The sequence below is a fragment of the Neopelma chrysocephalum genome, unplaced genomic scaffold, assembly GCF_003984885.1.
Source record: "Neopelma chrysocephalum unplaced genomic scaffold, ASM398488v2 Primary Assembly neopelma1_106, whole genome shotgun sequence".
In the NCBI taxonomy this organism is placed as follows: domain Eukaryota; kingdom Metazoa; phylum Chordata; class Aves; order Passeriformes; family Pipridae; genus Neopelma; species Neopelma chrysocephalum.
In genome coordinates this window covers 125,144-136,641 of record NW_020897770.1, presented here as the reverse complement: position 1 = coordinate 136,641, position 11,498 = coordinate 125,144, and the positions used below count along the sequence as shown (strand labels likewise).

Below are 11,498 nucleotides of genomic sequence, written 5' to 3'. Positions count from 1 at the left end.
TGTGGAACCCCCTTCGCGTCGCTGGTGGCTCCCCAAAATAGGGCCACCACCCCTCTCTGCCACCCCAGGCCACGGCCACCAGCTCTGACACCCACCGGGCACGGCGTGGCCCGGTTGTGGTGGGGGCAGCCCCAGGGGCTTCTCCCCCACCGCTGTGACCCCTCCCTGCCTGGCCTGACCCTGCTCCCCGCCACGCTTTGGGGGCAGAGCAGTTATTTTCATTTATCCTGGTTGTTTTTTTTTTATCTCCCGTTATCCCCCTGTGTGGAGCTCAGCCTCCCTCCAGCTTCCGTGATCACTATTTAAATCATTAAATGTTTCACACAGCGTGAGTTTCTGCCTGTGGAGGAGGGGGGGGTGAGGGGGGTGCCGAAGGAAAAACGTAAACAAGGATTTTTGGCTCCAGTGGGGCTCCCTGCAGCAAGGAGATGCCGCAATCCCCACGACCACCGGGACCCCCGTGACCGAGGAGGGGAGGGAGCAGAGAAGCCCCTTGGCCCCATGGGAACATGCTGAAGCTAATGGTGTGTCACCCTCCCAGGGGGAGCTGAGACCTGCAAACTCATTGCAGCAACACAGACATCCCCAGCAGGTCCCCGTTCAGGACGGGGAGATGTGTGTGGGGTGCAGCCCCACTGCTCCCTGCTGTCCCTCCCTGGGCTGGAGATGGTTCATTTTGGCTAAATGGGGCTAAAGGATCCCTTTTTTGCTGCTAAACCCTCTTTACCCCCATGACCAGATCTGGCTCAGTGTGGGGTTTTATCCCAGCCCCATCCAAATCCCAGTCCGGGTGCAGCCCTCCGGGCTGGTACCGGAGCGAGGGGACGGTGCATCCCTTTGTCCTGCCAAGAGCTGCAGCTAATTAGGGGCTGGTGGCTCTGATGAGGCCGGAGCAAGAGGCCGGGTAATTACACGGCCGGAGAGTCCCTGCTCCTCCCCTAAGCATTCCCAGATGCCGCGGGGCAGGGAGCGGCCGCGGGGCTTTATATAAACCCGGCCAAGATTCCTGGGGTTGGTTTGGCGAGGACAGACCCCACGGGGCAGGGAACGCCTTCGGCATTCCCTCCTTCCATCCAGGGCTGCCCTGCACTGAGCCCCGGCGACGGGGAGGTGAGAGGGAGGATGCTGTGAGACCCAGGGCTGGGGATACCATGCCCCCCTCCCTGTACAGGCACAGCCCTTCCTTGGGGTTTCTGGGGCACCAAAAACGCCCTGAACAAACCCACGGCAGCATTTTGCTCTCCCCGAGGCTGCTCATGCCTGGAAAAACACTGCCCATGTCACCCATCTGACATGATAATATCATGATTCACTGATGTCCAGGCTTCCTGCAGCCCTTCAGACACCAAGTTAGAAAGAATTTAACTCCGAAGCTGCTTGACAAGAGTGGGAATAATGTAGATGAGGGGTTTGAAAACACAGTAGAGATGTTACACACCAAAAAACAGGAAAGGAGCTCTGTGCTGCCAACATGGCAGTGCCAAAACACCACTCATCTGGTGAAGCAACAGTGGCTGAGGCTCCACAGCCCTTTAAGCCCACGGAGCAACATGAGGGGAAGGCAAGGACCAGGGCAGTACATGCTGGAGGAGCTGGAGTCAGGGTCACAGATCCGTTCAGGAAGGGACTTCCTTACAAATGCAGATATAGAGAGCACAAACAACTCCTGGGTGTTTAGAAAATTCATTTGAAATGGTCATTTTCAGGCTTGATTTCACCTCCTGTGCTGAGTGAGACACTGGAGGTGTGTGAAGGGGATTCTGGGGCTCAGTGCCCCCAGAACAGAGATGTTGACCCCCTGCCATGGTCACAGCTCTGTGGACAGCCCCCCCTCCCCAGAAACACAAGGACAGGTGGCACATTCAGTCCTGGGGGGCCAAGGGCTCGTGGCACAGCCTGGGACTCCCCCTCTGCCCACTGTTACCTTCCCCCTTTGCCAACATCCCGGATCCGCTGCTCCCGCGGGCAAAACCTGGACCAGCCAAGGTTTAGGGGGTCCTGGTGGGTGACCTCTGGATCCAGCCAGGTGCCATGGGGAAGGAGACACTCTGCCCTGCAACAAAAACACCCTTGTGTGAGGTATGGGAGTGGTTTCTCCCCAAATTCTTTATCTCAGGGAGCGGAGCCGGGTGCTGCTGCCCTACCCTCCCGCAGGGGAAAGCGGTGCCCCGACTCCAGCACTGCCTCCAGGGGAGATGCCAGAGGGTCCTGGGAGGTCTCAGTCACTTCCATACAGATCTCTGCTGTGGTGATGATGAAATCAAGTTTGTTGCCCAAGTAGGAGATGCCGGAGAGCTTCAGCTCGGTGATGTCGTGGGGAAAGGCAGGATCGAAGCGGAGGCTGGACCTCGTGATCCTGGAAAGGCAGGAGCACATCAGGGTGCCAATGGCAGGAGCCACAGGTGAACAACCTCTGGGGTGTGGCCACCTCTCCAGGCATCGCCACCTCGTGCACCCCGGAGGAGTGTGAAAGTATCCTCAGTGCATCCAAGGATCTCTGGGCAAATCCCGAACACGCCAATGGAGCATCTGCTGAGGAGCTGCTGGGGCCATAATTTCACAGCCCAGCACCCAAAGACATTCCTGTCCCCCTCCAGTCCCACTGTTTGGGCCTGGGGTTTCCTTAAGGTTGGATTTTATACTTTTTTTAATTAAAAAAAAAAAGGAGAAAAATATATTATTCTTTTCTTCTGGGGCAGCTCAGTTCCAGACACCCACCTCGGCTCCCACTCCTGCGGTTTGGGAGGGCTGGAAGCACAGCTGTTCGTGCTCCTTCTCCAGAGATAGTGGAGCAAACAGCCTGACACTTCCTCCAGCCCTGATTCAAAGCCAAACAGCCTGTGTGGGTGTTGGCTCTGGGTGAGGAAAAACAACGCTCACTGTTGTCTCCGACCCAAATCTTGGCACACGAGAGCTCTTGACCATCAACTCCAGCATGTTGAGAGGCACTGGAGAGGGCTTGAGGGAGGCTCGAGAGCCTGGAGAGCCCCAGTGCCAGGCAGGATCTGTGCCCTACATTGGAAAGGCAGGAGCACGGCCCCCAGGGCTGCACAGTGTCATCCCAACCTCTGGAAATTTGGCCAGAGCCCCAAAGCCCGTGGCTTGTGCCTGTCCCACGAGGGGCCCGACCCGACACACCCGGGGTGCCTGGAGACCTCCCAGCTCAGCCAAAGCCGAGGCTGAGGTTTCCAGCTGGGAATACGGCAGCTCACACCCAGCTCCACCAAGGAATGGGTGGGTTTTCCAGCTGGGAATATGGCAGCTCAAACCCAGCTCCGCCAAGGAACTGGTGGGTTTCCCAGCACCTCTGGCCACACACACGGAGTAAAAACACGTGGTTAGTGCTGGAAGTTTTCACTGGCAATCAAAAGGCTTGATCCGGCCTCAGTTAAACCAAGAATAGGTTTAAGAGGCAATGGCTCCAGGGTGGAAACCACCAGATACGAGACACAGCTCTGAAATTACATGAACAGCTCCCTGTTTTCCCGAGATATTTTAAAGCTGAGGCGATGCCTGCTCAGCACTTCCCTCCACGGAGGCTCCCAGAGCCACGTGTGTGCAGAGGGCCACGGAGGGGGCTGTAGAAGGTGTTTCCTCACCCCGTCCAAAGGAGACAGGAGGATGTTGCAGATGAGCCAGAGAACAGGCTTAGGGAATGGCATTTTAACTTCCCAAATGTGCCCCAGGTTGAGTCTCTCACCTGCTCCCAATCTTGCTCCAACCAAACAGGGACATTTTAAGTGACATGCAGGAATTAAATGTGACACAACAGGTCTCACCTGAACCCCGTGTAGCCAAAGAGGACAGCTTGCAGAAATCCACCCATCCCTGTCAGGAAGTTCACAGCTCCCGAACCATCCGAGTTCTCCACCCAGACCTGCACTGGCACGAGAAAGAAACAACTCAGGAGTGATTTGGGACACTTCAGGCAGTTTTGTGGGTTTGAATGCCATTGTCACTGCCCCTGTCACACATCTGGGGCATCTCTCAGTGGGGTGTCACCTACCTGGGAGCAGGTGAGACACAAACCAGAGGGACTTGCAGCCCCACCACTCACCTTGAAGGGCTCTGTGATGTTGCTGAAGCACTTGTGCAGTTGGCTCTGGGCTCTCTGCACCTCCTTCAGCTCCAGCCAGCCCACGGCAAACATGCTCTGCCAGGGAGGGAAAGGGTCTGTCACCGCTGCTGGTGACAGCACAGCAGAGCAGCACCTCCACTGCCACCATCCCGACCCAGAGCCAACACCCCCCGCACATATCCTGGCCCTGCCCTCCCCTGGGCTCTGGAGCAGGTCTGATGAATCCTGCCTGGTGGGTCTGGCAGCGACTGTCCTGGATGGAAACAACCCTCCCTGGGTGAATCCCACCCTGGGCTCTCCCCTCCTTACCCAGGTCATGGCTGGCCCGGCCGGGTCAGTGACGGGCTCGTACATCTCCAGGTCGTTCCTCCGGACCTCGGCACTCATGGGGTGCATCAGTGGGAAGCCGAGCAGGACCACATCAGCTTGTTTCACTGGCTCACCTGGGGGGAGAGGGGCCAGCCAGACAGTGGGCACTGCCTGGGAATGACGGCCCAAGGGGCTGGTTGGACCACGGGCATGAGCCAGGAACACCAGACAGATGGATGCACCTGACTGTCACCAGGGGGATCATAGCAACCTGGTTACCTGCAGTAAGACTCTTCCTACTCTGTGCTCCCAAGTTTCCTCATTTTTTCAGCCCACTAATGAGAAACGACCCAGAGAGGTGGGAAAACCATCCCCAAGCCTGGCTCTCTGCACCTGGGAAGCGGCTGGAACTCTTCTTTCACCATTCCCAAGTCTGAACCAGTCGGAGTCCTGCTCCTTCCAGGATTAAAAGTGTGACCCGTGGCTGCCTCCAAGGGCTGCCCCTGCCTCCCTGCTCACCTGGGCTGTAGCCATCATACTCGGGGTGATATTTCCTCTCTGCATCAAACGGCACTTTGATTTTCCTGGCACAGTCCTCCCACTCCTCTGGCACTGGGAGCAGCAGGTCTCGAGCAACTTCAGCAGCAAAGTTTAAGCTGGAAAAAGGGAGAAACAATGTTTTATGTCAGGGATGGGTGACAATGGGAGGAGAAAAGAGACAGAAGGAGATGATTAAGCTGCAGAAAAAGCTGCTGTGGAAGAACGGGGGTCAGAGATTGAGCCGGGGGTAACACCTTCCATCACGGAGCCAGGAGCCCATTCCTCCAGCTGTGGGTGTCTCCAGCTGGCTAATTGCACAGACATCTCATGGAATGTAGAGAAAGAAGCCCCGCTTCTGAGAGGGAGATCCCTCTCAGTCTCACATGGGCACCTGAAGAGTGGCCATGACCCCACCTACTCCTTCCTCTGACTGCAGAGGGGTGACAGGGAGAGGGGTGTGAGGAGACAGAAGCAGCATCCCCTCGGGAGCCCCACTGCCTCCCGTCCCTGCAGAGTGGGAGAGAGGAGAGCCAGGCAGTGCTTCCAGGCAGCAGAGAGCTGGACAGTGTTTCCAGGAGGCAGAGAGCCAGGCAATGATTCCAGGCGACATTCCACACGTTACCTGCGCCGGGCCACGGCGTTGGTGTAAGCGGAGTTATCGACCTGGTGGTGATACTCGTCTGGGGGCATGACACCTGGGGGGACAGGAGGGGACACTTCACATCTTAGCACACCCAGGGGTCCTGGGCCCCTCCTCAGGGGCATGGCTGGAGAATGGGGAATGTCCTGCCTGCCCAGCCAGAGGTGCAGCCTCTGGCAGGATCCCACATGGTCTCGGTGGGATGCTCGATAAAAGAACATCCATGGTACTGGTGGTGAAGGAGGAACAACCCAGGTTACAGCTTTGGCTGATGGGTGTAGGTACCTCATCCTGAGGGCATCTCCCCCCACTTCACAGGCAAGGGAACCTTCAAGTCATGGAATCCCAGGGTGGACTGGGTTGGGAGAGGCCCTAAAACTCATCCAGTTCCACACCCCTGCCATGGGCAGGGACACTTTCCACCAAACCAGGTGGCTCTGAACCTCTGCTTTCTACCCCCTTCCCAAGGCACAGGTACCTCTGATGTGGTAGAGCTGCTCCTCCTCGCTCCACACCATCCTGCTGCACCAGTACTGAGCTACGGCTTCCACCAGCTCCCAGCCCCCATCCTCCCGGAACAGCTTCTGGTCCTGGGGGAGCCAAAGCCAGAGAAAAACAAGGGCATGAGGGAGACCCTGCCAGACCCAAAATCAGCAGGAGGTCAGACAGGAGCTCTGAGGAGATGGAGGGGACAGGAGGAAAAGTCCGAAAACTGGCCTGGATTGAGCCAACAGGGTGCTGAGACACCCACGGGAGCACGGACGGATGAGGCAAGGCTGAGGGAGGTACCCTGAGGAGCAGACAGAGCAGAATTCCTCTGAGAAGGGACAGTGACAGTCACCAGGTGTCCTGTGGGCCCTGCCACCGGGCCGCCCAGGTGGTACAAACTCCCTTTACCTGTGTGGTGCAGTAGTACTGCTCGAAGGCCATCAGGACGTCCCCGGTGACGTGGATCTCCTGGGCCCCATAGATCTCCTCAGGGCACACCTCGCGGCCCGTGGCTGCGCTCTCCCACGGGAACTTGGCGCCCTGCCAGCAGAAAACACCCGTAGGCACATCACCCTGAGGGGGGCTCCCCTCCTGGGGACAGGGGCCCGTGACATCCCCTTGGCCCGCTGTCCCTGTCCCACCTCGTAGCCTTGTTCCCGCGCATTCCGCATGGCTCCCGCCAGCGTGCGGATCCGGTACTCCAGGATGGCTCGGGCAGCTTCGGGATAAAGCAGCAGGATGTTGGGGAACATCCAGGTGTCCTGCGAGGCAAGGTGGTGGGATTGGCTGGTGGGGCGCCGCCAGCTTCACCCTTCAGTGGAAGGATGGAGTGTTGTCCATCCCAATTAAAGGATAGTCTTCGCCATCCTTATTAAAGGATGGTTGTCAGGGCTGACAGCAGGTCTGTTAGCTCTTTTGGGAAAGATTTTGACCTAGGAAAGTTATGGATGTATCCTTGAGATAGGGGAGGTATGTACACAGCCCGGGCTGAAAGAAGACAGCTGTGGAGTGCTTAGGTTTGGTCCTGTGAGAACTCCAGCTTTGGCTTTGAGCTTTGCCAACAATATTACTAACAAATAAAAGCTGATTAAAAAATACCATCACCTGCCTGCCTTCTGATGCTTCTAATAGGGGATATAAAAAGACTTGTGGGAAATAATAAAGACAATGGTACTTTGCTGGGTACTGGACTGTTTGTGTTTTTCTTCTTTACTTTTGACCGCTGCAACAATAACAGATAGTCTTTTCCATCCCAGTGGAAGGATGGAGTTTTCCCCACATCAATGGAACAATGGCGTCTTCTCCATCCCAGTCACTGTGCCAAGCCCCCAGGTCACCAGCCAGCACGGCCCCCACTCACCTGGTCCCAGAAGATGTGTCCCCAGTAGTCCTCACCCCGGGTTCCGTTGGACAAGCCACCGGGGCTGATGCCATGGAAGAGGAATCCCGGGCTGCCCCGGGGCGGGAGGGCACTCAGCAGGTAGTAGAGGCAGCCGTGCAGGGCCTGCTGCAGGGCCGGGGGCCCGTCCAGCTCCACGGAGCAGCCCCGGCGCAGCGCGGCCCAGGCGTGGGTGTGGGAGTGGAGCAGGGCCCCCGTGGCCATCAGGGACAGCCCCTCATCGTAGCTCCGCTTGGCCTCCTCCTCGCTCTCGGCCACGGCCGTCAGGAACTCCCAGGAGCGCTCCTGCTCCTCCCCATCCAGTGTCAGGGAGGGTGGGACGGGGGTCCAGAGCATGTGAACGGTGGGACGGGGTCCCCCCTCCACCTCAGGAACCAGCGTCTGCCCGTGGATGTAGCTGTGGGAGACAGGGAGGGATGGGGCAGGGAGCATGGGGCAGGGGGGACCCCATGCACATCCAACACCCAGAGGGGACTCCAAGGTGCCAGGCTCCCATTCCCAGATGGAAACTCCCTCATCCCCACACTTCAGCTCCGCTGCTGTCCCATCCCCAACGTGCTGAGATTCGTCAGAGAATCCCAGAATGGTTTTACTTGGAAGGGACCTTAAAGCCCATCCAGTCCCACCCCCTGCCATGGGACACCTTCCACTATCCCAGGTTGCTCCAAGCCCCGTCCAGCCTGGCCTTGGACACTGCCAGGGATGGGGCAGCCACAGCTTCTCTGGGCAACCTGGGCCAGGGCCTCACCACCCTCACAGGGAAGGATTTCTTCCCGATATCCCATCTAACCTTGCCCTCTTTCAGTGCAAAGCCACAACAAATGGTCCCCAGTCCCAGGAATCTAGTTCTGAAGGTCATCTCCTCCAAACTCCCCATCTTGCCCAGTCTCACTTCTTTGGAATCACATCTGAACCCTGGGGCCTTTGTTGCTCTTACACATCGGTGTAAGGGATAATTCTGGAGTTGCAACCTTATAAAAATGTTTCTATGCTTAATTTGAGGGGAAGTTTTATACACCTGCCAGGAAAAAGTAGGTGTGCAGAAGCCTCCACGCCACACACCAATCCAGCCCCACACCACCCATCATTCCAGCCCAGCTCCAGCCTCACATCTGCAGTTTAGTCCCCAGAGGAGAGTGGGCAGTGTGCCACAGCCCACAGAGGGTGGGCTCAGGGCAGGGACCCCCATCCTCCACACTCACTGTGCTCCCTGGAAGTCTGGCCCTGGGAGCAGGTCCAGGTCCTGGCTCTGTGGCACAAACAGGGTCTGGAGGTGGACTGTGATGGGCTGTGTGGAGCGATCCAAGCGCCGGATGGTGATGCTGAAGGCCATCAAGTGGACCAGGGAGTGGTGGGCGTAGAGCTGCTGGGTGGCCACATAACCAGGGCACTGAATTGTGTGGCTGAAGGTCCCTGTAAGCACAGCGAGAGCCTTTGGCACCTGCAGGTCCTGGTGTTCTCTCCCAGATTCCTACCCCTTCCCTATCTACTGGTTCCTGCTGGCCTCTCTCCCAGGTCCAGATCCAGCTGTTGACACTGCGCCTGGCCGAGCTGCTGAGGGATGGTTTGTGCCATCAAACATTTTATCAGGCTTCATGATTTGCTAAGCCTGCCCCCAGCAGGGACTGAGCTACAGCCTGAAAACTGAAACCTGTTTATTTTATTGTTATATTACTTACACATGAAAGGGGCTCATGAGTGAAACTTATTGTATGAAAGGGGAATTTTTCCGGTTGCTTCAGAAGAACAACACCCCGAGGCGAACAGAGAACGAGAAGAGGTGACTGTACCGAAGTGAGAATTTAACCTCCGGGAGAGGGCAGGGAAGGAGCCCGAGGGGAAGGTGTGTGTCTCCGTGGCAGATTTCGGATGGGGAGGTTCCTCCCTGCTCCCAGCTCACCTGTCCGGGTGTCCAGGGTGAAAGTCTCGGCGAGGCTGTCCATGCCGGGCACTGCCACCCTCACGCCGAGGGGGCTGGGGACGTCGGCGCGGTGGGTGTCCCCCGCGGCCCCGCTGTACACGCCACCCACGTGCAGGATGTCGCGGAACACGCGGGTGCCCAGGCACGCGTTGGTCACCGTGGGCAGCAGCCGCGGGTCCATGGGCAGCGCCCGGGCCGTGAACACTGCGGGGTCCCCCTCGGCCATCGCTGCCACCCCCACCTGCGGAGCGGCACAGCCGGGACGGGGGGTGAGGGGACAAGCTGCTGCTCCGCTCCCCGGCACGTCCCCTCCCGGGACGCCCTGGCCACCACAGAGGTGCTGCTCGCCTGCCACCAGCCATCTCCAGCCCTTTTAGAGTCCTCTCTGATCACCCTCAGTGGTTTTCCTCCATCCCAGTTCCCTCTCCACCCCCTCGCCCCATCCCAGCATCTCCTGCAGCTCAGGCTTCATCACCCCACAGGCTTCATCACTTCTCAACCTTTCCCCTCTTCCTCTTCTGCTGCCCCCTCTGTGATGGGATTGCACCAGTTTCTCCCAACACACACAGCCACCTTCCTCTTCTGGCCTCCTCTTCCTCCCGAGTGATGTTCTGTGACACTTTGAAACACTCTGTGTCTCCTGAGCTTCCCCCTTTCCCAGCTCACTGCACCTCCCAGTTCCCCCTCACTCCTGCACCTCCAGCTCAGCTTCCTGGGGCAGGAGCTTTCTATTTCATTGGTAGATTTACAAACATATTTGTTTCGTGTATAAATATATATATAATTAAAGACTAAAGATACCTACAGATACAGAAACGTGTAAACAGCACCTGACAAAAGGGAGCTGCAGCTGGCTCCTGGCAATGCTGGGCACTGGAATAACACAGGAATGATGAAATGAGGCTCTGAGAGACTCTGGGCAGAGCTGGGAATCCAGCCGGGGTAACACGGGGTCAGGGAAGGCCCCCAAATCCCTCCCTGACAGCAGCCAGATGCAGCAGCTTTCAGGCTCAGCTCGGTTCCCTCACTTAGACTGAACCGGGAGGAAGATCCTGCCTTCGGGAAAGTTAAAAATCCCACCCCAGCCCAAGCCCAAGGGTGCGGAAGCGAGGAGGTGGGTCTTGCCTTCGGTCCGGGGCTGAGCCGAGCCCTGGCCCTGCAGGTGGAGAGAGGCTGTCCCAGGGAAGGACGGAAGTTGCCCGACCGAGAGAGAAGGAAGGAAATCGCTTTTTTTCCCCTTTAAAAAAAAAAAAAGTTAGAAAAATAAGCCTCCGAACGCAGCTGTTTGCCCAGCTCAGCTCAGTGCCTGCAGCGGGAGCACAGAGGTCCCGGCTCTGCCCCGTGCCCTGGGAAGGAGGAACTGAAAGAGAAAAACCAACTCGGACAATTTATGATCCAAAAGATGCCTGAGAACCGCAGTGGAGAGCCGGGAGGAGCAGCACAGCCCCCCCAGCCAGAGCCACACACCACGACCATCCCGTGTCCACACACCATGACCATCCCGTGTCCCCAGCCACGCTCTGACCCTTCTGCTCGCCTGTTTCCAGGGGGAGCAGACCTGGACTTTGGCTTTGGCACGCTTTTCCCAGCTTCCCTCCTGCCAGCCCTCTATCCCATCATGGCTTTTCCAGGTACAGCCCTGTCCCAGTGAGCCCCCACCCCGGCTTCCCGCACCCAGGGGTGCTGCTGGCATCCAGCTCCATTCCCCAAGTCCCTGACACCCCTCTCAGCTGGAGCAGCATTTCACTGAGTTATTCCCAAAGAGGGGACAAGAAAACCTCCATCATTCCCTGGTTGAGCTGCCCCACTCTCCGGGGCCGCAGGAGAAAGATCCACAGACACAGAATCTCAGAATGGTTTGGGTTAGAAGTGACCTTGAAGGCCATCTCATTCCAAGCCCCTCCATGGGCAGGGACACCTTCTACTAGCCCAGGTGGCTCCAAGTCCCATCCAGCTGGTCCCATCGTGGTGGGTCAGGGATTCAGGGGTGGCACCACTGGTCTCTCTTGCCCTGGTGCTCACAAGGATTATTTTATTAACCAATCCAGCACTTACCAGATTGACACTACACATCTGTCCTCCGCTGTAAATCCATGCAAAAGCCCCCGTGGAGCCTGGCTGG

The 11,498-nt window shown here is 57.7% G+C and overlaps 1 protein-coding gene across 3 annotated transcripts; it reads right to left on the bottom strand.

The window, feature by feature from the left end:
- Window positions 1–1,670: 1,670 nt before the first annotated feature.
- PGGHG (protein-glucosylgalactosylhydroxylysine glucosidase) lies at window positions 1,671–9,614 on the bottom strand. Of its 3 annotated transcripts, XR_003536342.1 has the most exons (14): window positions 9,356–9,602; window positions 8,658–8,868; window positions 7,417–7,852; window positions 6,698–6,817; window positions 6,465–6,596; window positions 6,046–6,157; window positions 5,550–5,622; window positions 4,907–5,043; window positions 4,388–4,521; window positions 4,058–4,153; window positions 3,780–3,877; window positions 2,145–2,356; window positions 1,919–2,053; window positions 1,671–1,831 (listed from the first exon to the last, which is right to left on the bottom strand). XR_003536342.1 is itself a non-coding variant. In XM_027696273.1 (13 exons), exons 1-13 carry the CDS (start codon window positions 9,600–9,602, stop codon window positions 1,989–1,991), a joined length of 2,073 nt encoding a protein of 690 aa, XP_027552074.1. In that variant the 5' UTR covers window positions 9,603–9,614; the 3' UTR covers window positions 1,671–1,988. The 3 variants fall into 3 exon arrangements, 2 of the variants coding, with proteins under 2 accessions (XP_027552074.1, XP_027552072.1); XM_027696273.1 differs by having other exon boundaries at window positions 1,671–2,053; window positions 9,356–9,614; XM_027696271.1 differs by lacking the exon at window positions 9,356–9,602 and adding an exon at window positions 9,135–9,347 and having other exon boundaries at window positions 1,671–2,053.
- Between the last annotated feature and the right edge of the window lie 1,884 nt (window positions 9,615–11,498).